Genomic DNA, 24,077 nt, shown 5'->3' with positions numbered 1-24,077 from the left:
TATATGTGTGTGTGTATACACATACACACACACACACACACACACACACACTCTCTCTCTCTCTCTCTCTCACAGAATTATTTGAGTAATCTAATTATTGAGCTGTGCTGGGGAAATGACTGAAGCTCATTCTGTTCAGACCTTCCTCCACAGGTGTAAGAAATTCCTACTAGGTTTTGGAGGCCAGAGTTGGACTAAATGACCAGGAACCCAGCCCCGTTCTAATAGACAAATTATTTTTTTCAGTTTTACATTGACTTCCTTAGTAAATAAAATTAACTTTCAGCATAGACACTCCTTACACTGACTTCCTGTATTCCATAACCAAAGACTCTTGGCATTGGCAAAGGCTGTGCCTCACTCCATGTCCTTGGTGGCCTAAGGTAAAGGGGGCTGATCATCTGCCTTTGATATATTATGGTGTTCCCAGCACTGATGGTGACTAATGGAGTTTCTGACCAGGGGTTTGTTAAGGATTAAACTAATGAGCTGAATGTCCCAGAGCAGAGTCAAGTGGAGGATGGTGCGGAAGTTGCATCCTTTAGGGCCACAGAAACAGAGACTTTGCTTAATTTTGATGTTTAGTTATAAAAATGAATTTATGAGTTTATGGACGAATTTGACTAGTTCTTCTAGGCTTTTGAAAATGTAAGCTATGGTTTGGCAAAGCAGTTTGTATACATCTGTAGTAAGTCATGTTCTAATGAAGTCCTGTCATTGGTTCCAAGCAATTGCTGATTTCCATTAAAAATTACTCGAAAGTACAGAGAGAATATTTTTGAAATGAGGAAGAGATAGAAGAGAAAAATAGTTCTTCCTCTCCTCCTCTTTCCCTCTTCCCAAGCCTCCTCCCCCAACAATTGCTTGCTTATTTGAGTGTCCAATCTTAGTGTCTAATGACAGTGAGAGCTCTGTGGGTGACCTTGGGAGGAGTTGGAAGCTCCTGCAAACTTTTCATCCTGGGGTCACCTCAGACCTAGGCCATCAGTAGTTAAAAATCAACTCCCAAGGTGAATGTCATAAGCAGCCAAGGTTTGTTTGTTTGTTTGTTTGTTTTTGGTCCAGCTTTATTGAGCTACAATTGACAGACATTACTATACATGGTGAAGCTGTGTAGCATAATGGTTTGACTTACACATACTGGGACATGATGAACACAATAAGTTTAGTTAACATCCATGATCTCATATAGGTACAATAAAAAAAAAGAGTAAAAATTTTTTGCTTGTGATGAGAACTCTCAGGATTTACTTTTTTAACAGCTTTCCTATATAGTGTACAGCAGTGTTGGCTGTGCTCATAATGCTGTACGTCACATTCCTAGTATTTATCTTACAACTGGAAGTTTGTACCTTTTGGAAACCTTCCTCCCAATTCCTCCTTCCCCCCGTCCCCTGCCTCTGGTAACTACAAGTTTGATCTCTTTTGCTATGAGTTTGGGTTTTTGTTTGTTTGTCCTTTTTATGGCTAAATCATACTCCCCTATATGTACGTATATCACAACGTCTTTATCCATTGATCCACCGATGCACAGTTAGGTTGTTTCCATATCTTGGCTATTTATTACCAATAATGAGACAGTCAAGTTCGAGAAGCAGAGCCTTATTAGAGTTGTACTGCTCAAACTTGAATGTGCACACCAGTCTCCTAGGGACCTTGTTAAAATGCAGATTTTTAGTAAGTTTGGAGTGGAGCCTGGGATCCTGCATTTCTAATAAGCTCCCAGGTGAGGCTGACGGCCCTGGACCATGAACCGCACTCTGAGGACTGAGAGTATAGAGCAGGAGTTGGCAAACTTTTCAGGTAAAAGGCCAGATAGGAAATATTTTGGGCTTTGCAGGCCATGTCAAGTTCTCTCTTGTGGCGTGAATGCTACCGTGGATAACATGTGGAAATGGCTGTGGCTGTGTCTACACAACTTCACTGACAAAACCGGGCAGCAGCCAGAATGGGGCATGCAGGCCAAGGAGTGGCGACCTGGTCTAGAGCTTTCTTAGTCTCAAGTTTTTGACCAACACCTGCTGCTTTCCTCTCGTTGGGCCAAATCTCGAGTAAGAATTAAGTGGTTTTGTAAGAGGTTACTCATTCGCTTTGTTGAATGATGAATAATTGATGGTGACATTTAGGCTGCTGTTTACAAACAGTGCACACGGTCCCTTGGCTGTGGCTCATTGCTTTCCTTGAGTATAGGTGGCCTTTCTGGTTTCCTTCCCTAGACTGCCTTTTCAGAGGTAGATCAAAACAAAGCTAAAATTTGTTCCAAAATGTGACCCATGGGCATCCAGAATAAATAACCACGGCCGAACTCTGGAGGCAGAGTCACTGTGGGGGATTTCAGTCCCTTTATCTATCTTCCGCCACTCACCCCTGGAGTTTACTCTCAAGGGACAGAGGCTGGTACTCTGGCTTTCAGAGAGGTGGAGAGCAACAAGGGACCTGGACCCACGCAGTTTACATTGACGTATGTCCTACTCATAGGTCTGGCTATTCTGGCAGCAGAAAGTTACACGCTGCTGATGATATATTCTTACAGACAGACAGTGCAGGACCAAGTTGTGAGTTTTGGAGGACCCAAATGTGGAACAGAATGTTCCATCTCATGAGCTTTTGGGGTAAGGTCCAAATGGTGCATATGGTGCATTTTTTTTCATTTCTAACTCCAAAGCTAGTTAGGGTTGAGCTTTAGGAAAGTGTTTTTTGTTTGTTTGTTTGTTTTTGTTGTTGTTGTTTCTAAGCTGGTCCAAATGTGGGGCTTGAACTCATGACCCTGAGATCCAGACCTGAGCTGAGATCATTGCCCTTTTATAGGAAAGTTTTAAATTTAATTGGTTCATGGGGCACCAGAGTGGCTCAGTGGGTTAAAGCCTCTGCCTTTAGCTCAGATCATGATCCCGGGGTCCTGGGATGGAGCTCTCTGCTCTGTGGGGAGCCTGCTTCCCCCCCCCCCTCGCCCCCGCCTGCCTCTCTGCCTACTTGTGATCTCTCTCTGTCAAATAAATAAATAAAATCTTTTAAAAAAATTAATTGGTTCAAAATTGAAACAGGCTCTCATTTGTCTTTATGACAGTGCTTAAATCCCGAAGGGAGAGATGTTACTCCTCTTTCAAAACAGGAGGAAAAAGGCCAGGATTCTTTAGGCCAGGGATGCTCGTGATAGACCATTATTCATGGTGGTTCTTTGCCGATGGATCTCCTCCAGGAGATTGATAGCCTTCTCTTGCTGGGTCCCCGTTGCCTAGAATCTTCCTTCTACTGGTGAAATCTCTTTGGTCTCATTACCTTGACTAGTCTGAAGAATAGGTGCTCTGATTTTCTTGAGTAGAAATGCTTTCTTTTTTTTTTTTCAAAGATTTTATATTTATTTATTTGACAGACAGAGATCACAAGTAGGCAGAGAGGCAGGCAGAGAGAGGGGGTGAGGCAGGCTCCCTGCTGAGCAGAGAGCCCGATGCGGGGCTTGATCCCAGGACCCTGGGATCACGACCTGAGATGAAGGCAGAGGCTTTAACCCACTGAGCCACCCAGGCACCCCTAGAAATACTTTCTTGCCTTTCCTTTTCTGTTTTGACCTCCCCTCTTGGCCAACTCTTGGTCTGCTAGGGGCTCTTGGCGAAACTTTAGTTCTATTGGTGTCCAGAACCAAAAGTTCATTACTCTGATTTTTAGGGATGGATGGAAATTTCTTAAAGGTATTCTTGAACCCTGTTTACATGCGTCTTGTCTTTCTTGTAGCTGAAAAGATTATTTGTCTGGGCGTGCTGAATATGGTTACAGCTGAATATGGTGCAGAGGTGTGTACATTACATATTTTTCAATTCATTTGGATTTTTTTAAAGTGAGTCATATCCATGTAATAGAATACTATTTTTCACTCCTCAGAAGATGGTGTATGTTGGGAAAACATGAGCTTTTTGAAGTCAGATTAAAGCTAAATGTATCTGGGTTAAGAGGCTGGTTTTGGCTCTCAAATGTCAGGACATGGGGAGGTTAATTACCCTTTCTGAGTCTCAGCTCCCTGAGCTGTGACATGGACTGACCTATACCTACCTGGTGGAGTTGAGGTAAAATTTAGATCTGATGAAGAAATGAAGCCTTTAACCCAGTACCTGGCCCATAGTAGGGGTTCAATAAAGAGCATTACTTTTGTTATTATGAAAAATGTTATTTCTGCTGTTACTAATTCATTTTTGGCTCTGAGATCTCCTCTTTGAAGGTGACCTTTTCACAAAGTTGTTCTCTTCCCATCCCTTCACACCCCATCCTCTACATTCTTGTAGTGTTTTTTTCTTCCTTTCCTTCCCCTCTCTCCTTCTCTTCCTTCTGCATTTTGTTCTCCATATATGATCTACTGTGAACTCCCTGAGGACAGGAATGCAATCTGTTAAACTCTCTGTCTCAGCTCCTGCTAGACACAACAACATGGATGATTTTCACAGATGTACTGTTGAGTGAAGGAAGACAGACACCAAGAGTACACACTTTGTTTGAAGTTCAAGAACAGACAAAACTCATTTGTGGAGGTGGAGGTCAGAATAGTGCTTGTCTTGGGGCGAAGGAGTTATTGACTGGCAGAACACCCAAAGGAGACCTCTGGGTGCTTATAAATGTATTAAATCTTGTCTTGGAGGTACGAACACAGGCCTGTGTGTGCATTAAAAACTTTTTTTGATTTGTGCACTTAATATTTATGTACTTTGTGTATGTTACAGCTCACTAAAAATTTAGAAAGGTGTTTTCCAGTCTACAGTACTTACTTGGCAATCGTTCGTCATTCCATAAAAGGTTGACTTTTGAATGGGTGATATGATGAAGTGGTCAGTCTTAATCACCATGGGACTATGGCCAAATTTTAAGGCAGTTATAACATACATTTTGAAAAACACAGGGGGTGTCATAATTAGATTTCACACTAGTTGTTCACAACACTGCTTCAATCTTTACCTGGCTCTTGCAAAAAACCTAGAAAATAGGGTTTGTTATTTGGGACCATTTGTGCAGGTGGAACAAAAGAGTCCCATCCACTTGGTGAAAAACCTCATTTTTTCATCGAGTTTCTACTGCTTCCACCTCCCTCTTCTCCTTCCCTCCCTTGTCCTTTTATCAATACTTGGAAATGAAATCCACGACTCTAGTAGATGCCACTGACAAGTGTGTGGCAATTCTGCCAGATGGCATTTGAATCTTGGGTGTTCTTTGAAAAATGAAAAGACCAAGCACACGCACAAATAAGTGAAGGTTGAATTAATCTTTATAATTAAATGGAATATCACCCCGCTATGAGTGATTTTAGCTTTCAAACTGGATTGCATGCTAATTTTTCAGTGAACTGTAATTGTATTAACGTGGTTTTTAGATGCTTCAAAGTGCTTAAAATAGATTTTGCCAAGTTCCTGAGAGAAAAGTTGTTAGAACTTTTGATCTAAACATCTCTGAGATCTTGGGGGTATAATTGTATCCTGACTTGTAGTTGCAAAGCATTTTCCAGTTGTTGATTAATTGTTTGCCCCTGTCACCCTGGGATTTGAGTGGCACTGACCAGAAATTATGTGGAGTTGCAAGTGTCTGAGGCATGTTCAGAAATTGTTGGGAAAGATCATGTTATTTTCTTCATAAAGTACTCCTGCTGGCGTAATAGTGGTGACTACTAGTGAGATGCCTAAGGAATATTGAAGAAGTGGATGGATAATATTTATCAGGGGCTCTCAGAAGGGAGTCTGGAAGCCTTGGTAAGCATCACAGTCTAAAGCATCTAGCAATGTAGCAAAAACTTGAGCATGCAGGAGAATCCACTCCCACACTGGTTCTTAACCCAGGGTGCTATTGTACCCCCAGGGAACATTTGTCAAGGCCTGGAGACATTTTTGGTCACAGCTGTGACGTGCGGAGGGGGAACGTTACTGGCATCTAGTAGGTTGAGATGAGGGATGCTGTTAGACACCCCCCTGGGCACAGGACAGAACCCCACAAATAAGAATAGTTTGGCCCAAATGTTATTGGTGCCAGGGCTGAGAGACCCTGCCTCACAGTGATGCAGATTCCTGGACTGCAACCCAGAGGCACTGTGCCTTAGTAGGTCTGAGGTGGGTCCACGAATTTGCATTTTTCACGAGCTGCCAAGGACTGCTACTGCTGCCACCGGTCCAGGGACAAAGCTTTGTGAGAAGCCCTGAACTAGAGGCCTAGAGTGTCAAAGGCACGCACAATCTGACTGGGTAGTGGCCTTACAGCACCCCTCTCTTGTAGGAAAGCTACATGACAGTTCATGTTGGCCTGATTTCATAATTCTTCAAAGTTACCTCATTTGACCTTTGCCCCACATTATGAGGGAGGTGGTTGAGATGTTTTTCACATTGGTGGAGAATTGTTCATGTCCAAGGTAAACCTTAATGGAAGGAATGACCGCGATACCCTCTCAGTTGAAGTGTTGATGGGAGAGTGGGATGTGTTTATTTAAGTTCATCTCCAGTTTGCCTGCCATTTCAATATGTGATTTAACAATTGAAGGAAGATTAAATAGCTGATTAAATTTCCCCGAGAAATGTTAGGTGTTAGGGACTAGCTGTTGTTTGTGCATTTCTAAGCCCTTTGAATCTTGACATTTGAAAATGATTTTTAATAATTTATTTGCATTTTTTCTTTGATTTTTCCATGGTATTAATTCCTGCTTTGGGTTAATATTCCTATGTTGGCTCTGTTTTAAAATTCAGGTATTTACGTCAACAAAAGATGAAGTATGACAGTTGAGTCACATGTTTATATCTTGACAAATTTGTCCAAAGACTTATGCTTTGTCCCTTATTTTACCCTTGCTGTCTTTACTATTAGTTCTGAAAAAGTCTGGGAACCTTTATCTTGAAGAGGTAAACTACTTCTGAAAAGAGCCAAATAGTAAATATTTCAGGCTTTGCAGGCCCCATGGTGTCTTTTGTGGTTACTCAGCTCTGCAGCTGGAGTATGACAGTGGACAGAGACAAGTAAACAAAGAAGCTTGGCTGTTGTAGAGGATTTTCCTCTACCCTTTGAGGTCTGGTCTTTGGGGGCCTGTGAACTCAACTGACAAGAGACAGGTTACCAAGAGAAAAAGACAAAGTTTATTCCTTAAGTAGGTGGGAGCTTACAGAAAATGTAGCTCAAATGTAGCTCAAACCCCCATTGAAAGTTTAGGGCTTATATACCATTGGAACAAGGGGCGTGGGTTAGGATTTCAAGGGACAGTGAAAGGTAGGAAATGACTGAGAAATATATGGGGGAAACTAATGGAAGGTAAAGTTTGTTTTAGTAAGTTCTCACTTCTGGTTGTAGGAGTCTTTCCCTCTGGTATTAGGAAGCCTCCCTTGAAAGGGATTTATGACAGTGGAATTCTTCTAGAAGGCTCTGCTTTTAGGCACATAACGGTGGTGCAGAGAAAGCCTCTTCCTGCATTGGATGATTCTCAAATGCCTTCAGTTCAAAATAATTCTTAGGCCATGATGACATATTCTGGACCCCTTCGTTGTGTTCCAGTAAAACTATTTTCAAAAACAGGTGGTGAGCTGGTTTTGGCCTGTAGGCTATAGTTTGCTGACCTGATGTAGAGACCTGTATGGGGGAGACAGAGAAAAACAACATATACTTTGGCCCATATAGAAGCCTAACTACAATATAAGATTGTTCTAGCTCTTGGGCTTTTATCATCTTGGCTATGTCTGGACAAATGAATTTAGCTAATTGAGGCTTAGGATCTTCATTTGAGAAGGTCTGGCAGCTGTTCTATTTACAAAAATTTGTAAGCAGTTTACTATATGTGATTGAAAGTACAGAAAGACATTGATTTTTTTTTAAGTGTATGATCTAGTTACTCTCCTATCCAGTTTTAAAGGGAGTATATGAGACCTACCTCTATTTTTAAGGTAATAATGCCCTTACCCACCCCGAGGGGGATATTGTTGTTTTATGGATTAATCAGAAGATGGTTTCAGGTTCCTACCTCGGTTACTGTTCCCTGCTCCATTTATTTACAAAGAAAACCTGAACGTTCGTTTCTTTCTTTCACTCCGTTGGTGCAGCGCTCACCAAGTGAGACCAGGGGACCGACGCAGACACCCTGGGGGAAAGGTTTAGTGTCATTCAGGCGAAATTATAGCTTACCCACGCCTGCGTAGTTTCCTTTTTCCAGACTGAAAAGACTGCCCACCTCCAAGATGCATAGAGTTGGTGTTGTCAAGAAAGGAGAGGGCTAGATGGAGCTGGTTCGTGATTTGGAATGCTTCCGAGAACATTGTCTGTGTTTGGCAAGAAATGGGGATTGTCTGCTCTACCAGGGCATTACTCAGGCAGGATTTAAGATGGAAGAGCTGAAATCCGAGCATTCCTGTCTTCCAGCTCTTGTAAAATCCCTACTGAGATGTGCACTTATAAAGCCTTCTGATTCATAGGGGCGCTTAACTGGTCCTCCGCGCACCGTGATGCAGGAGCCTCTGAGCCACACCCAAAAGCAATTTGCAAAGTTCAAGTTTCCCACGACTCCTAATAAATCAGTGCCATCCTTACTGAGTAGATAAAATTTGATCTTTTAGATAAATGCATTGTTATTATTTGTGGGATCCAGATAGCCCCAGTGGATATGAAAGCCTGCTCCCCAGGGCTAATTTTCATCCATACCATCAGCTCTGCTTAGGATAGTATCTCCAGCCAAGCCATCTACTCTAGTTGATCATTTGTTTGATATGAAAACTGCCATTGTTTTGAAGGATAGTGTAACTCACCTACGGTCTCCTGAACCTTCGGATATGCTTAAAGCTCAGAGTTTTGATTGATGGTTAAGAGTTATTATAGAACTCATCAGAGAAAATGAGGCCTCGCTGTGGTTAAGCCTGGCGGAAGCTTTCAGAGCTGTTGCAGAGCCTTTGGAAGCCGAGCTGTAAGTTGCATGTAGAAGGGCAGCTGATCATCAGTTTCCTTATTTTCTTATGTTGGTTAAATTAATAAAAAAGAAAAAAAAATAAGAGACTAAGAGATTTAACTAGGTAGCGGAAACACAAAGCTGTTTAATGAAGTGATTAAAGTGATCCCTTTGATGTAACACATGCAAGACATTTGAGAATTTACCTGACTCTCTTCAGCAGCCAAGTCAGTGGGGATTAAAACAAATGAGTTTTCGGGGGCGCCTGGGTGGCTCAGTGGGTTAAAGCCTCTGCCTTCGGCTCAGGTCATGATCCCAGGGTCCTGGGATTGAGCCCCGCATCGGGCTCTCTCCTCAGCGGGGAGCCTGCTTCCTCCTCTCTCTCTGCCTGCCTCTCTGCCTACTTGTGATCTCTGTCTGTCAAATAAATAAATAAATAAATAAATCTTAAAAAAAAACCAAAAAAAACAAATGAGTTTTCAGTGCACCTGGGTGGCTCAGTGGGTTAAGGCCTCTGCCTTTGGCTCAGGTCATGATCTCAGGGTCCTGGGATCGAGCCCCGCATCCGGCTCTCTGCTCAGCAGGAAGCCTGCTTCCCTTCCTCTCTCTCTGTCTGCCTCTCTGTCTTGTGATCTCTGTCTGTCAAATAAATAAATAAAAATCTTTAAAAAAAAATGAGTTTTCCATCTTGCTTTTCGCCAATCAGCTTAATACTAAGTGGCTTTGAAAATTCTGGAGTAAAGCCATCATCATAACCAGTCTTTAAATCACTTTGGTCATCTGTGTAAAAATTAGACACGGTTTCATCGTCGTAGCCAAATAAAGCAGAATTATGTTCTGTTCTGTGCTTGCCACTGGCCCTGTCAAGTTTTAGTGTATTTTGTAGAAAGTTCTGGGGAGGAGGAGTGACTTGAGTGTTTAAATCACATTGTGTTTTACACTTCCGACGTTCCTTGCTTTTCAGAGTTCGTTTGTGGCGATTATTCTCTCTCTCTCTGTCAATGTAATAATCCTCACTTTATGAACTCTCTGTTGTCTCCATAGAATTAATTGTAAATTTTTAGAGCTCTAGCCCTAAGACTTTAGAGCAAGGAATAAACTCTTAAGTGATTAAGATTAGTTGTATGTACATGTTAGTAATAGCAAGGAGCAAGATGAAAACACAAAGTAGCTAAAAATGCAAGCACATGCACATACAGGCCCACTGCCCTCCACTGTTCCACATGAATCAGTTTGGCAAGCATCGTTGAGCACTTACTGTGTACTAGGCCCTGTGCTACCAATTGAGGCAACTCAATGAACAGTCTACTTTCACCGAATAATGTACATCAATGCAGCCAACTATGACTCTTGGGCCGTATTTGGCATGCTGTTTACTTTTGTTTGGCCCACGGCTAAGAATGGATTTTTAAATGGTTTAAAGAAATCAAAAGAAGAATGTATCATGGTACATAAAAGACATTTGAGATTCAAATGTTAGTGTCCACAAATAAAGTTTTATTGGAACACAGACAGAGCTGTTCATTTATGTGTTATCTACAGCTGCTTTCCTAGGTACAGCAGCAGAATTAGATAGTTGGATTAAAGACCATATATATGGCTGGCAAAACTGAGAATATTTACTAAGTAGTCATTTATAGAAAATGTTTGCTCACCCTTGATTTAGGTGGTTCAACTTTTCCTTTCCGAGTTACTTTATTATTCCAGTATTTCTTTCAACTCTCTTTCATTATATTTGTATTAGAACTAAATTAAAAAAATTATTTATTTTACAGAGAGAGAGAGAGAGAGAGAGAGAGAATCAGCAGGCGGGAAGAGCAAGGAGAGAGGGAAAAAAGCAGGCCCCCAGCTGAGCAGGGAGCCCAACCTGGGGACTCCATCCCAGGACCCCGAGATCATGTCTGGAGCCGAAGGCAGATGCTTAACTGACCAAGCCAACCCAGGTGCTCCCCAAATCTGTCCTTTTGAGAAAATGGATTTCTGTAAGGGGAACAGGGAATTTGTTATGTGCCATTGGCCAGAATCTCCTTCCATAGCCAGTCCTAGCTGGAAAGGATGCTGGGTGACGTGGCTGTTTTTTGTTTGCTCCATTGTCACCCTGAGCAGAATAGGGGTCTGCTACTAAGAGAAGGAAAGGAGAATGGATATTGGGCAGACAGTAGGCCATATTTGCTTCAGAAAATAAGTACTTTGCCCAAGGTCACAGAGTTACTGAAGATTAGCAGTGGCTCGAGCCTCTGGAGGAAGGAGGCTTGGTTGTGATGTGCAGTGCCTTTTCAGAAGTTTGTGTGAATAAGGGATGAAATGCCTGCAGTGGTTACAGAAAACTGGGGAGCTTTTGATCAGCCACAAGCAGCCCCAGAAATACTGCTTGCAGAACACGATATGTGGTCCCTTCTCTGTTTATTCCACTCTTCTCTCAGTATTTGCCCTGGTTCTTGCCTTTCCTTCTTGTCCATGTAACCAGCCCAGGGGGTGATTAATTGCAGACCTCCCACCAATACTTTAGCCATTCAACAAGCCATCAGACTGTTGGAGCTTTGTTCATCTTGTTCTTGAGAGGTTAAGAAGTGAAGTAATCGCTCTTTGCCTTAAAGGGTGTATCAGAGTTCATGCATGAGTGTGAATGCCCATCTGAGTGTATCAACAGGAATCTGTGTAATACAGGCACTCGGAGCTCATGCGGTCCCTGGGAGGGCCGGAGGGGGAAGGGCCCGATCTCCCAGTGAGCAGCTTCCCACTCGCAGAAGGGGTCTCCTCAGGAGACTGCCTGGAAGCTGCTGGCACAGCGGCCTCTGTGTCTGCGTCTGCCCATCGCTGCCAATGGCAGGTGAGAAAATGGTGTCTCCTTGTCTGCCTTTCCAGGCTTCTGTGAGTGCTTCTCACTGGCAGATGCTGACCTGGAGCCGTGCCCTGTGGGATGGGTTGAAGATGGAATTCTGAAGCTTCTCGGGGAACAATGTAGAACGGCCTGGGGAGGGATGACGTGGGGCTGACCCCGGACTGTCTGACAGAAGGACGTTTGAGTTTGAATGGAGGCACATGTTTGGGGAAGAAGAGCGCCGTGTCCAGATGTTGGCCGTGTTTTACTAGTATCATCACCTTATTCTCTCTGCGTGTCCTTGGGAGATGAATTTAGAGATTCTTTGCATCTCTCTGCCGGCTCTGTTCGAGTCATGGTATTGCTAAATAAATAATAAAGAGGATTCAGTGACCCGCATGCACAGTGTAGAAGGTAATATATTCTGTGAAGCTGCACCGTGCAGTGGGGGTCCCAGAGCGTGAGGTCTGCAAAACAATGCATAATTCATCAGCATGCTCCAGAAAGACCAGTGTTCAGAAAACAGTTGCGGATGACTCAGCTTCTCTCTCTTTCTTCATTTGGGGTAACTATCGGGAGCTCTTTATTTGCTCTAGGTTATGCTTGTGACTTGTGGTGAGCTCATAAAAGACACTGAGGAACTAAGTGCAATGAGGGAAATGAAACAGTGGGCTTGAAACCAGGTGACTTACAGACATAGGAGGTACTGTTTGGTGTTGGGGGAGAGTCCTAATGGCTAGCTATCGGCTCTCGGGGTCACCTCAGGCTTTCAGTGTCACTCACAGGGTTGGTTTTTTTTGTTGTTTTTTGTTTGTTTGTTTGTTTTACTCACAGGGTTTCGAAGGCAGGATTGGATCTGTGCTGTGTTTGAGTCTGCAACCGCAAAACCCATTATGACTGGGTCGTGCGGCACTTGTAAAATCTTCTCCGAGTCTTGAGTTTCATGTTTCTGGTGATATTTAATGTTTGAATTATCTCAAGGAAGATAAGAAAAACATACTATGTTGTTCCATTTCTTTGATGGGTGAGGAAAATGGAAAGGGACTGAAGGAAAGAACTTGTTGCGAGAGCAATGTGCAGAGGTCCCTGGTTTGCTGCGCTGGAATGAAACCGACATGTTTGCGGTTGCCTGGTGTCTTCCGCTGGGTCTTCTGGAGGCCAAGCTGGAGATGAAGCTGCGCGTGCAGGTGGCATAGGAGTCGTGCAGCATGTGTTCCCGAGAGAGCAGCAAGGCGATGGGGGAGGCCAGCCAGGGTGTGACTTCAGGGGAAGTCTCAGACAGCCTGATCGTTCAGGGGACCTCTGGGGGGCAAGTTAGACCTCACGGTTTGTCCTTCATGGAGGCGAAGGAGCAGAACTTCGGGTCTCCTGCCTCAGTCGGTCTTTGGCTGAAGGCCGCTGGGGTGGGTTGGGGTGGGGGTGGGTTCCCAAGGCAGATCAACTCCCTGGAACCGTTTTGTGCAGTCTCGGGTACCAGTAGCCCTAGGGCAGGCCTGCTAGGAGTCTGAAGTGCTGGCCATTTGAGAAGAAAAGAACATTAGATACTGGAGAGGGCTGTACGGAAGCAATACGAGGGATCCCTGGCACGGGGGGCAGGAGTGGAGGTCTGGGCAGGTTCTCCTTACCAGGTACTTACTCTTGGAGTAAACCACTCTTCTGTTTTTGTGCAACCCAGCATCCAGGGAGAGAAAAGAGACACATTTTCATGTGGAACTGTAAAGTTTCTCCAGAGCCAGAGTTGGCAAACCTTTTCTCTAAGGGCCAGGTAGTAAATGTTGGAGGTTTTGTGGGCTGCGGCGTTTCTGTTCCGACTTCTCAACTCGCCACTGGTGGTGTGAAAGCCGCCACAGATTACACGTGAAGGAGGGGTTTTGGCTGTGTTCGGATACAAGTGTATAGAGCCGGAGGTGGGGGGCGGGGTAGAGGGGACGGTAGATGGGGCCGGGGCCATAGCTGGCCAGTCCAGCTGTGGAGAGCTCCTTGCATGTGCCTCAGGTAAGTTTTCCTTCATCCATTCCCTTTATGCTACAGAGCACAGGGAGTCAGTCCTCTGTCTATCAAAAGGATGGTTATGGCAGATCTTAAGTTAGTCGGGACCCCCTACTTGCAATCTTTTCTGGTATTCCAGCCATCATTCTCAGTGTGGTGGGATAATCTGGCTGAAAGGTGACTCATCACATTTTACTCCTGCTAAAAACATTTCCTTCTCTCCTATCTGTGAAAGCAAATAACAGACTCTTTGCCTGGCATTCGGGAAGCCCTGTGAACTGGCCCCAATCAGTTTTCCTACGTGTGTCTCCCTACCTTGCCTCCTCCTCTCCCCTCCTGGTGCTTTCTAGCCCAGCTACAGCAAATCTCCTGTGCAGCGACCTTCCTTTCCAGCTCCCTGTCTTTGTCCTTGTGTCCTCCTGCAGTGTCCTTCCTCTCACCTCTGAGGTTTGAAATCCCACCCATTCTCGAAGTCTCAGTTTGATCATCTCCGTTAAGCATTTTCCTCATGAGAAATTAGTCTCTCTGCAGGAATTTGATAACAATACTGTGTTTCTTTTGAAACTTTTACTTTGTTTATTTTTACTATGTGTTTGTGCATTCACTGTATTGTCAGTGTATTGAGGGTAGGGACTAAGTTACTTTTTTTTTTTTTTTTTTTTTTGCATTTCATAGTGGGTTGCATTTACTAGACACGCAGTAACGAGAGTTTTCAGATGAACATCACGTCCTACATTGTGTGATTATTAATGATTTAAGTGCTGAAACTCTGACCTCATTTTTCTTTTTCCTTCTTATAGGCAAGAGCTGTTTTGGCGAAAGTTGGCTATCCTGAGTTTATAATGAATGACACTTATGTTAATGAAGACCTGAAGGCAGTAAGTGCTAAATATACTGTATTTTTGTTTTTTGGCAACTTTTACTGGCCTCATGCCTTTCAGCTAACCCAAGCCCAAGCACTTAGACTGGGTAGTGCCAGAAAGCACCAACTTTTGATTCATCCCTTGGCTATATATGAGCTTTGATATGCCAGGCGAATCACAAGATTTAGCACAGATTCAAAATAAAGAAAGTGTCAGAAAGAATGCATAGCTGAGTGGGTACCGTAAAGCACACGGACCTGGATTGGTCTGATTTGATCATAAAGGAAAGAATTAAGCAAACTGAATATTTTATAATTAGTGGGCATGTTCTAATGCAAAACGCATGATGTTTGTTGTCAAACATTCTTCATGTGCTTCATTCATACTAAATGACTAGTAGCAAATCTGCCTGCTGGGAGTTAACTTCATTAAACTTTATAAGTGTTTTGGCAGATTAAGTGCATAGACATATGACCCTCTAATTTATTGTGAGTTGGACTGTATATTTGCAGTACCCTACTTATGGAGGAATAGTAATAATTCTTTTGTATTCTGATATTTTGGGACATGTATCTTCCAGTAGATTCATTCATTATAGGCCTTTCTAATCACAACCACTGTTTATTTCCTTTCCTACAAATAGTCCTGATAAGGAACTTCTCTTCCTCACAAACCCCCTGTTTTTACCATTCACTACGTTTTCTTGAAAAAGTAGTTTTTTAGAGTTTAATAAGTAAGGTTCTGAGATGTAGGTCTTTCCTGAAATTGTGGTTTGACAAGTCACATAACTAAAAGCAGTCCTGGATTTATAGATGAACATCAGAATTTTATAAGATTATTCAAAAGTGAGAGAAGTTTTCATTATAAAGTTTCTCCATTGGTCCAAGATATGGCCTTTGAAGGATTACTCCAGCCGCCCTGGAGGAGGATAATACACTTCAGCCCATCTCATACATTGTTTTGTTGCTGAAAAATCTCAGTATTATTATGATAATTAAAAATACTGGGGCGCCTGGGTGGCTCAGTGGGTTGGATCCTCTGCCTTCGGATTGGGTCGTGATCCCAGGGTCCTGGGATCTAGCCCCGCATTGTGCTCTCTGCTCGGCGGAGAGCCTGCTTCCCTTCCTCTGTCTCTGCCTGCCTCTCAGCCTACTTGTAATCTCTGCCTGTCAAATAAATAAATAAAATAAAAAAAAAATACCTACGCACTTGACACATACGTACATTATATTGTGACCTCCACAGTAATCCTGTGAAGTGGATGGTGTTTATCTCCATTTTGCCGAAAAGGGCATAGAAACTCAAAGATGTTAAGTGGTTTCCTCAGTGTCCTACATAGTGTCAGAGCCAGGACTGAAATCCGGGCCCAGAAAGCTCTGCCTCTAATCAGAGCAGGGGTTCTGCAAGGTCCTTCTCAGGTCCCTGCCCCGGAGGAAGAGTAGTGGGTTTGAGGAATTGGTGGGAGCTGCCTTTCCAGAGCTGGTTGGAAGGGAAGAAAAGAGGGGAGGTCAAATCGTTAAGTGGTTAAGAGCACAGACCTCAGAGTGCTTCTGCCTTTTCCATTTACTAGTTGTTTGTGCTTGCGCAGGTTCAGTTAGCTTGCCTTCCTGGGGGTATCCCGAAACCAGCCCCTGAAGAGGCAGGCCCTTCCAGGTTGGTAGGTGGTGGGTTTCACAAGCCAAGGCAGCGTACATACAAGGGCAGCAAGACGAGTGGATCCCCGCACCTGCCTGCCAGATTTTAAAAGTTTCTATAGAGACCCTAACTAGGTTCAGTCATGTACAGTGTGCAGATGTTCCCCACACCGCCTCCCGTTCTCAAGGCTGTGTCCCCTGAGCGGCCCCTGGGAGCGGGAAAGGCAAGTAGAAGCCACATTCCTGGGAATAGGGGGTGGGAAGCCTCTGACTGCCCAGGTCCATCTCACAGGTCAAGTTGTAGTCAAATTTTCGATGACTTTTTCCAACCCTTGGTACAGGAAAGAATAATAACCAAGTCTTGGTATTGTCCAGAGGATGAAATGAGAGTATATAATTATGAAAGTGCCTAACATAATGCTTTGGTGCATAAGTAGTTTCCTTTTAAGTGCTCACTGGTACTTTGGAGATCAGTATCTGAACCATTGCTGCTGAGAAGTCCATCACTGGGGCACAAAATGCCTTTGAAGGAAAGCCTGGATGAGACTAGCAATCATCCTAAGTTAAGGATGCGGATGAGAAGGTGTGAGAGGCATTTCGGTGACATGGACTCTGGGATCAGGGTGCCTGAAGTTGTCTGCCATTTGCTAGCTATGTGACCCAGGGTAGATTATATAGCGTCTTTGTGTCTCAGATTTCTCATATCAGAATGGAATTGAGAATAATAACCTCTCCATTATAGGGCTGTTGAGATCAGAGAAGTTAACATATTTAGCATTTTGGAAAACTGACCCAGGCACGCAGTAAGCATAGTCTAAGTGTTAGTTGTAACATCTTCAATTTGTATGTGAGACATTATTTTGGTGAGGAAAAGTCATTATGAATTGACCCGTGCAGAATCCAGGTGCCTCAAATTGATTTAAAAAGCTATACGGATGGAACAGTCTCAAGCTTTAATCAAGTAAGATAGCATTCAGGGCTCACTCACAATGCTCAGCTGATCAGGTTTTGTTGGCAGTCTGTTCCTGTCTGAAGCGAGTGCCCAAAAGTGTGAGTACTCACCGAATGCGGCATCTTTTGTGAAAAGAAACCAGATGCCAGACAGGCTGCAGTATTAGGTAGGTTTCCTTCTTTCTCCAGGGTCTGAACTGAAGCCATTGCACACCAAGATTTTTAAGCACTTTAGTCAAGAAACAGCTTTTGTCTGACTCATACCCAGAGTAGACACAGTTGTACCCAGGAGTTTCTGACAGTTAAAAAAAAAACAAAAAACAAAAATAGATGGCGAAAAAACATCCAAATACTGAAGTCGAAATACATTTGTGTTCAGAAATGGATAGAAAAAAATGAATAAAACCCAACCTGAATATAGGTAAAGGATGCTTGATGTGACAGACAGTAATAGTGTCGCCAAGGTGAATAGCAGTAGGGCTAGATTATTACTGGGGTATAATAAGGCTGTGTTTTCAGTTTTGAGAAACACGTAGATAAGGACTACTATAGGGTCTGTGAGAAATTTCTGGTAATACAAGCTCTGAGCACAAGAGGCTGTTAGAAATGAGAAACAGCTTACTTTATTTGACGCAAGCGAAGATATGCTTCATCGGGCAGAAAGGCGAAAGAGGATAGAGATTAAGTAATGGATCAGATGAAGGTCAAGGAGAAAGGCGGAAGACTGAACTTGGGCTCATGTGGAGATAAGAGCAAATGGAAAAGAACTTGGAGGCAAATATAAAGAATTCAGAAAAAACATTTCCTCTCTCTGAGATTGACAGGGTAAACCGAGATACCCAGCCGAGTATTTCTGAACAACAATCTTATTTTAGTCTTTGAAAAGAGCAAGAAGAGAGGAGATACCCTTTGTGTGAACCCCTGGTAGCATGCAGGGAAAACCTACTGGTTAGCTTTAAATACGTAGGCATCAGTCCATTTTCAAATTAGCCTTACAAAGGGTTCCTTCACTGATCCTTCATGAAAATGGACTCAAGAGCAAGTTGAGACCAGTTGGGGAAAGTTGCTGTATTAGTCAGGAAAACCAGAACCACACTAGGTATTTCAAAGAGAGGAGATTTCATAGGAAGAGGGGCTGAAGATTCTTCTAGAATCATTGTCAGAAGAAAGAGGAGAGAGAATGAAAGATGACAGACACAGCATTCTTTCCCTTCCTGCCACCTGCTGACTTCACCCAGTGCCTGCTGTTGGCAGGAAGCCAACTGGCACTCGGTAAATAAAGTTTTCAGATTCCCTGCCCCATCGTTCTAGAACAGAGTAAAAGGCTAGGCATGTAGCTGAGAAAGACAGTAGGTAAGTAACTGGCCCTGCTGGGTATTTCACTCATTCTTGTGAAAGCCAGTGGAGAACTGGACTAAGGGCTAAAGTCAGAGTCCCAGCTGGCCTCTATTTACTTAGGAGCATTGGATCTGGGTACTTCTTTAGAGAAGATCAGTGTTTCTGGTGTGTGATTCTCACACACATACATAAGCATATCAGTATGCGTATAGAGATATACAGATGTGTGAACCTGCATAATGTTCTCTGGGGTGGGTCCTGGTCTGCTGTAGCCAGTAGAATGTGTGTGTGTGTGTGTGTGTGTGTGCGCGCGCGCGCGCACACACACGTGCTTATGTACCAGTGACAGAGAGTGCTACTGCCACTGTCCAAGAGTGAGGTGAGATTTAGGTGACATGCTCCAGAGAAACAGGTTGCTAAAATATTGAAGTAATTCTGTACAATAAGTAAAGAAACAAAATCAAACATGGTCCTAAGTTTGACCAAGTCATCTCTGGCCATGGCCCAGAAGAGCCAAGAGTGGGCACTGGAGGGGAGTGCCCTGGTGCTTACCAGCCTTCCAGCCAGTCTCCGGTAACTCCCACATGCTGGCCTCCATCTTGTTTGTTCCCTCCCCAAGAGCAGACCAAGTCGTCCCCTGTCCCCCAGTGGTGGTTACGGGGTACCTGGTTCCTTGGTAGTGTGCTAGCTGGCACTCCTCAGAGTTACCCTTAGGTGGCTGCTTGTGGGAACTGCGTCATCCACAGTGTAGCATCTATGTAAGTTGTTAAACAGTTTGGATATCGTCTCTGTGTAGGTATGTATGTATGTACACACACAGAGTACTTAAGGACAAAGCTGTCTAAATGCAGCAATTCTGAATATTACATTGCTATAAATTAGGGAAAATATAAGTACAAAATCTGAATTCCATCAAGTTTTTAGAAAATTCTGTGAGTGCCTAACAAAATCCTTCTTATGGACACTCAGATATATCTCTTGAGTATCTTTAAATGGTTTTAACTTAAAAAGTATTCTAGAATCTCTTTCTCCTGTTGGCTCGTGTAGTATCTTATCAACATGTACTTATTCTACTGAGAAGCTACAAGCATTTTCTTGTTCTGCCCTTACTACACGTTCCTCACCTTTGAGGGGTCGTAAAAGCTTTATCACTTTATACCTTTAGTCTGTGACACTTGGTACTTCATATGCTGGATAGGATTTCCAGGAGGAGAAATTCAGATTCCCCTGAATTTTAGGATCTGGACAACTATTCCTAGGATATGACAACAAGAGCCCCAATGAGTTTCCCAGAGATCACCCAGTTGATAAGTCAGGAGATGTAAGTGATTGAAAGTCATTATCAACTTGACCTACATTTTCACCAGTAATGGGTAGGACAAGAGGCTTTCAAGCCAATTATGGTCTGTTTCAGGGTTTAAGCATTTTTTTTTGAAGATTACAGGTGGTTTTCAAATATTCATGTGCATTTGTTCTTGTTGCTGTCTCCACAAGTGGAATTTTCCCAGTGGTAGCTGGGTTTCATGGTTGTTCCTCCTTTTGTTCAAGGGCCTGTTGAAATATTTACGCTTATCAAAGTATTATCACATGGTGGAAAATTTGGGAAATAGAGAAAAGGCATGAAAAAGCACCCATAATGGTACTAGAACATAATAATACATACTTCTATTTCACCATGGTTATCTTGCCTTTCTGTTTTTATATTGCTGAAATTGACACATACATAATTTTGTCTATTGACCTTTACCATTAACCCGTTGTTTTGGTCTTGACTTCCCTAGACAAATTAGCATTATTTTAACAGCTGTATGATGTTAAGTAAACTGCCATCACTTATTTAGTCACTGCTTCTTCTCCCACCCTTAATTCTTACCTTTGCCTCCTCCTTCCTTGTACTGGTTTTTTTTTTTTTTGATTTTTTTAATTTATTTGACAGAGAGAGATCACAAGTAGGCAGAGAGGCAGGCAGAGAGAGAGGAGGAAGCAGGCACCCTGCTGAGCAGAGAGCCCGATGTGGGACTTGATCCTAGGACCCTGAGATCATGACCTGAGCCGAAGGCAGCGGCTTAACCCACTGAGCCACCCAGGCGCCCCCCTTGTACTGTTTTTAAAAAAATATTTTATTTATTTATTTGACAGAGATCACAAGTAGGCAGAGGCAGGCAGAGGAAGAGGGAACGGGGGGGGGGGAGCAGGCTCCCTGCTGAGTAGAGAGCCCGATTCAGGGCTCGATCTCAGGATCCTGGGATCACGATCCAAGTTGAAGACAGAGGCTCTAACCCATTGAGCCACCCACCCTGTACTGTTTTTGTCTAATCACGGTTTTCCTTATAAGGATTAATGAAAGGAACACTGCAGTTAGGAAACTCATGATTTGAACTGTATGGCTCTGCCAAGTTCCATAATCTCCTCAGCTCTTTTCCCCATCTATTATTTGGGAACAACAGGGGCTAGTCCTTCCCTACCCACAAACACTTAACCGGTATCACAGGAAGAAGTAAAATTTTGTCCCCTATTACCCATGATTTCCACTAAATAAATGGAATAGATCAATTAAATTAGGCTGAGAAATAGCATATATTCTGTTTAATAATTAAAATAACCTTAAAATTGCCCTTCTAAACATAGATACGCCATTGGCTAATTGTAATTACTTGCCTCTGAGTTTTGCTCCCCATGATTATTTTAAAGGCAATGGTAGGACCTTATTTATTTTATAGTATATTTTTACTTGGTACTCTTCTTTTTAAGGAAATTTTTGGATGGTATTCCATTTAATACCTATAGAACTACCTGCATATCAAGGTTTCTGTTTTTTTTTTTTTCAAATTGAACAGGAAAGTATCACAATTAGCAAACTCTTCCAAAAGTAACAACTGACCCCACTGATATTACCAAAAAGAAAAGTTAATATTTATAAAGGTAATTCCTTTGAGAGAATTTTCCAGAAAGTGTTGTGAACCCAAGAGTGAATCTGAATTTTTCATCAGTTGCACTCATATTCTGAAGGATCTGTCAGAGCTGTCTTGGGAACAAAAGCTAAAAAAAAAAAAAATGCTAAGGGTTGAACAGTGGACACATCTTTTAACTATATGACCCAGGAATGCATTAGGATGTTGGTTAAGGCTGCTTGCTAAAACAAGGAGCTTACTCTCTTTCTTCTGAGGTTGACTATAAACTTCTATTTTTTTAAAAGATTTTATTTATTTATTTGACAGAGAGAGATCACAAGTAGGCAGAGAGGCAGGCAGAGAGAGAGAGAGAGGAGGAAGTAGGCTCCCTGCGGAGCAGAGAGCCCAATGCGGGACTCAATCCCAGGACCCTGAGATCATGACCTGAGCCAAAGGCAGCGGCTTAACCCACTGAGCCACCCAGGCGCCCCTAAACTTCTATTTTTAAATACAGTCAATAATAGGATTTTATTTTGAAGCATTTCAAACATTGGAAGAGTTTGTAAAGTCCTATTTGGAACACCTCTAACAAATACTAAACATTGTTGTATTAGCTTTATAATGCACATAGACATTTGAAATGAGCAAGATACATTGGATATTCTTTTTGTAATCCACCTTGATCTAGTAATGTCCTTTCTTCCTGCCTACCTCCTTCCCTAAATATAAATGTTATCTGGAATTCAGTGTTTATTATTTCCATGTATTTCTTTATGCTTTTGCTATATGGGTATGTGTCCATAAACAACATACAGTATCATTTTACATGATTTAAAACTTTAAATTCTCTCATACATACAGTTTGCCTTATTCACTCAGCATTGCTTTTGAGATTATCTCATATTCATGCATATATACCATTCTTTAAACTGCTGTATTATTTTCCACTATGAAACTATACCTCAAATTATTTATTAGCCACCCCTCTAAGAGGCTTGAAGGAGGGACAACTTAAAGTCCTATCTTTATAGCTGGTTGGTCAGGTAGAACACCAAAGATGCCAGGAATCGATACTTGCATTCTTGCCTTTCTCCCTGTGCCTTTAGTTATTTTGCTCCTTCCTTTACATTTTGGCCTGACCTCTGGAAAGAGCAAGATGAATCATTAACAAAAGTTACTCCACAGATATAATGAGTATCCTTCGTATGTTAGGGAAGAGATGAACGTGAGCCAGATGTTGGCCAGCATATAGATGACTGTCAAATCTATAGCCATCAAGTTGCTATGCATGTATTCATATTTATAATGTAATGCCTGTAGATTTCACATACATGTATTTGCTATATTTTAATTTTTCCTTTTAGAAGAGTATGGTTTAAATTTATTAAAAACTTACAACTAGTAAGATTTTGGTTACTCTTGGTTATTTGCTTATTCAAACATGTATTTTTATTTTATTTGCCACAGTAGTATATATTTTTAGAGATTTTTATTTATTTATTTGAGAGAGAGATAGCACAGAGGGAGAGTGAGAGGGGGAAGCAGACTCTGTGCTGAGCAGAGAGCCCTGATGTGGGGCTCGATCCCAGGACCCTGAGATCATGACATGAGCCCAAGGTAGATGCTTAATTGACTGAGCCACCCAGGTGCCCCAGTACTATATATTCAAACCAAATAATTAGCCATCACTACATCCCATTGCTTTTACTGTTTTGCAGATACTATTTGCAATATTTAGGTTAAGTACTGCTTGTTTTGTAGATAGAATGCCTAGAGAATTCCAGCTGTTTACCATTCTCCTTCCAAAAAAAGAAAAGGAACTCAGGAGTCATTTATGTCTGTCTCCCTATTTTAATACACAAATTGTTGTGATGCATCAAGTTTCTGTTTTTCTATGCAAGCTGTAATCTATGATTTGCCTCTGTAGTTTCATTAATTTTTAGAGACCAGAGAATTTTTTGAGTGGTAAGAGACAAATTCTGTTAATAATGAAATGATTCCATTGACTCCATTGTGCTTAGTGGGAGAAATAAATCTCCGAACCACTTGCATTGTTTCCCTTCATGAGCAAATGCTGATTACAGTAAATTGGATCTTAACATTTGACTAAATCATCATCTATAAGCTAAATGAGGTTTCAGCTGACTAAACTGAATGTTATTAGAAGAACCTATGTGACAAATAAATAAAGAACACATTTCAGAAAAGATCAAGGACTTGTGTGAGCCAAGAAATTTTAAACCTAAGAGGATATGTCCTATAAAGGTTAAAGTAGATTTTTCAATTATAAAGCAAATGAAATGCGTCATAAATTACTGCAGCATCTCTTGTTGTTTACCATGATCCAGAAATAATCATATCAATTTGGGGACTTTTTCTTGTAAAAGAAAATCACGGAGATTAAATTCCATGGCGCTGTGGATACTGGGTTCACTGGTGATGGCTGAGAGGTGTCCAGAGGAGTGTAGCTTCTCTGTTGGTTGCTCGTTTGTGTGCTGAAGACTTTGTTCAGACTTTGTTTGTTTTATCTGCACTTAGAACAATGATGGTTGTGGTTTGTTTTATTCAGATCAAGTTTTCAGAATCCGACTACTTTGGCAATGTCCTGCAAACCCGCAAGTACTTAGCACAGTCTGATTTCTTCTGGCTGCGAAAAGCGGTTCCAAAAACAGAGTGAGTAAAAACAAACAAACAAACAAAAAAACCAAA

At 42.3% G+C, this 24,077-nt stretch overlaps 1 protein-coding gene across 1 annotated transcript in view; it reads left to right on the top strand.

Annotated features, from left to right (window-relative positions):
* The window catches only part of PHEX (phosphate regulating endopeptidase X-linked), a 203,029-nt gene that overhangs the window by 116,674 nt on the left and 62,278 nt on the right, over positions 1–24,077 (top strand). The window contains exons 13-14 of the mRNA XM_082718281.1: positions 14,492–14,569; positions 23,938–24,041. Of these exons, the coding sequence (XP_082574407.1) occupies positions 14,492–14,569; positions 23,938–24,041 (182 nt within the window). The remainder of the gene's footprint in view (positions 1–14,491; positions 14,570–23,937; positions 24,042–24,077) is intronic.

Source organism: Mustela nivalis (genome assembly GCF_964662115.1).
Source record: "Mustela nivalis genome assembly, chromosome: X".
In the NCBI taxonomy this organism is placed as follows: Eukaryota; Metazoa; Chordata; class Mammalia; order Carnivora; family Mustelidae; genus Mustela; species Mustela nivalis.
The sequence above is the reverse complement of the archived record's forward strand: the minus strand, read 5'-3'. Positions and strand labels throughout refer to the sequence as shown.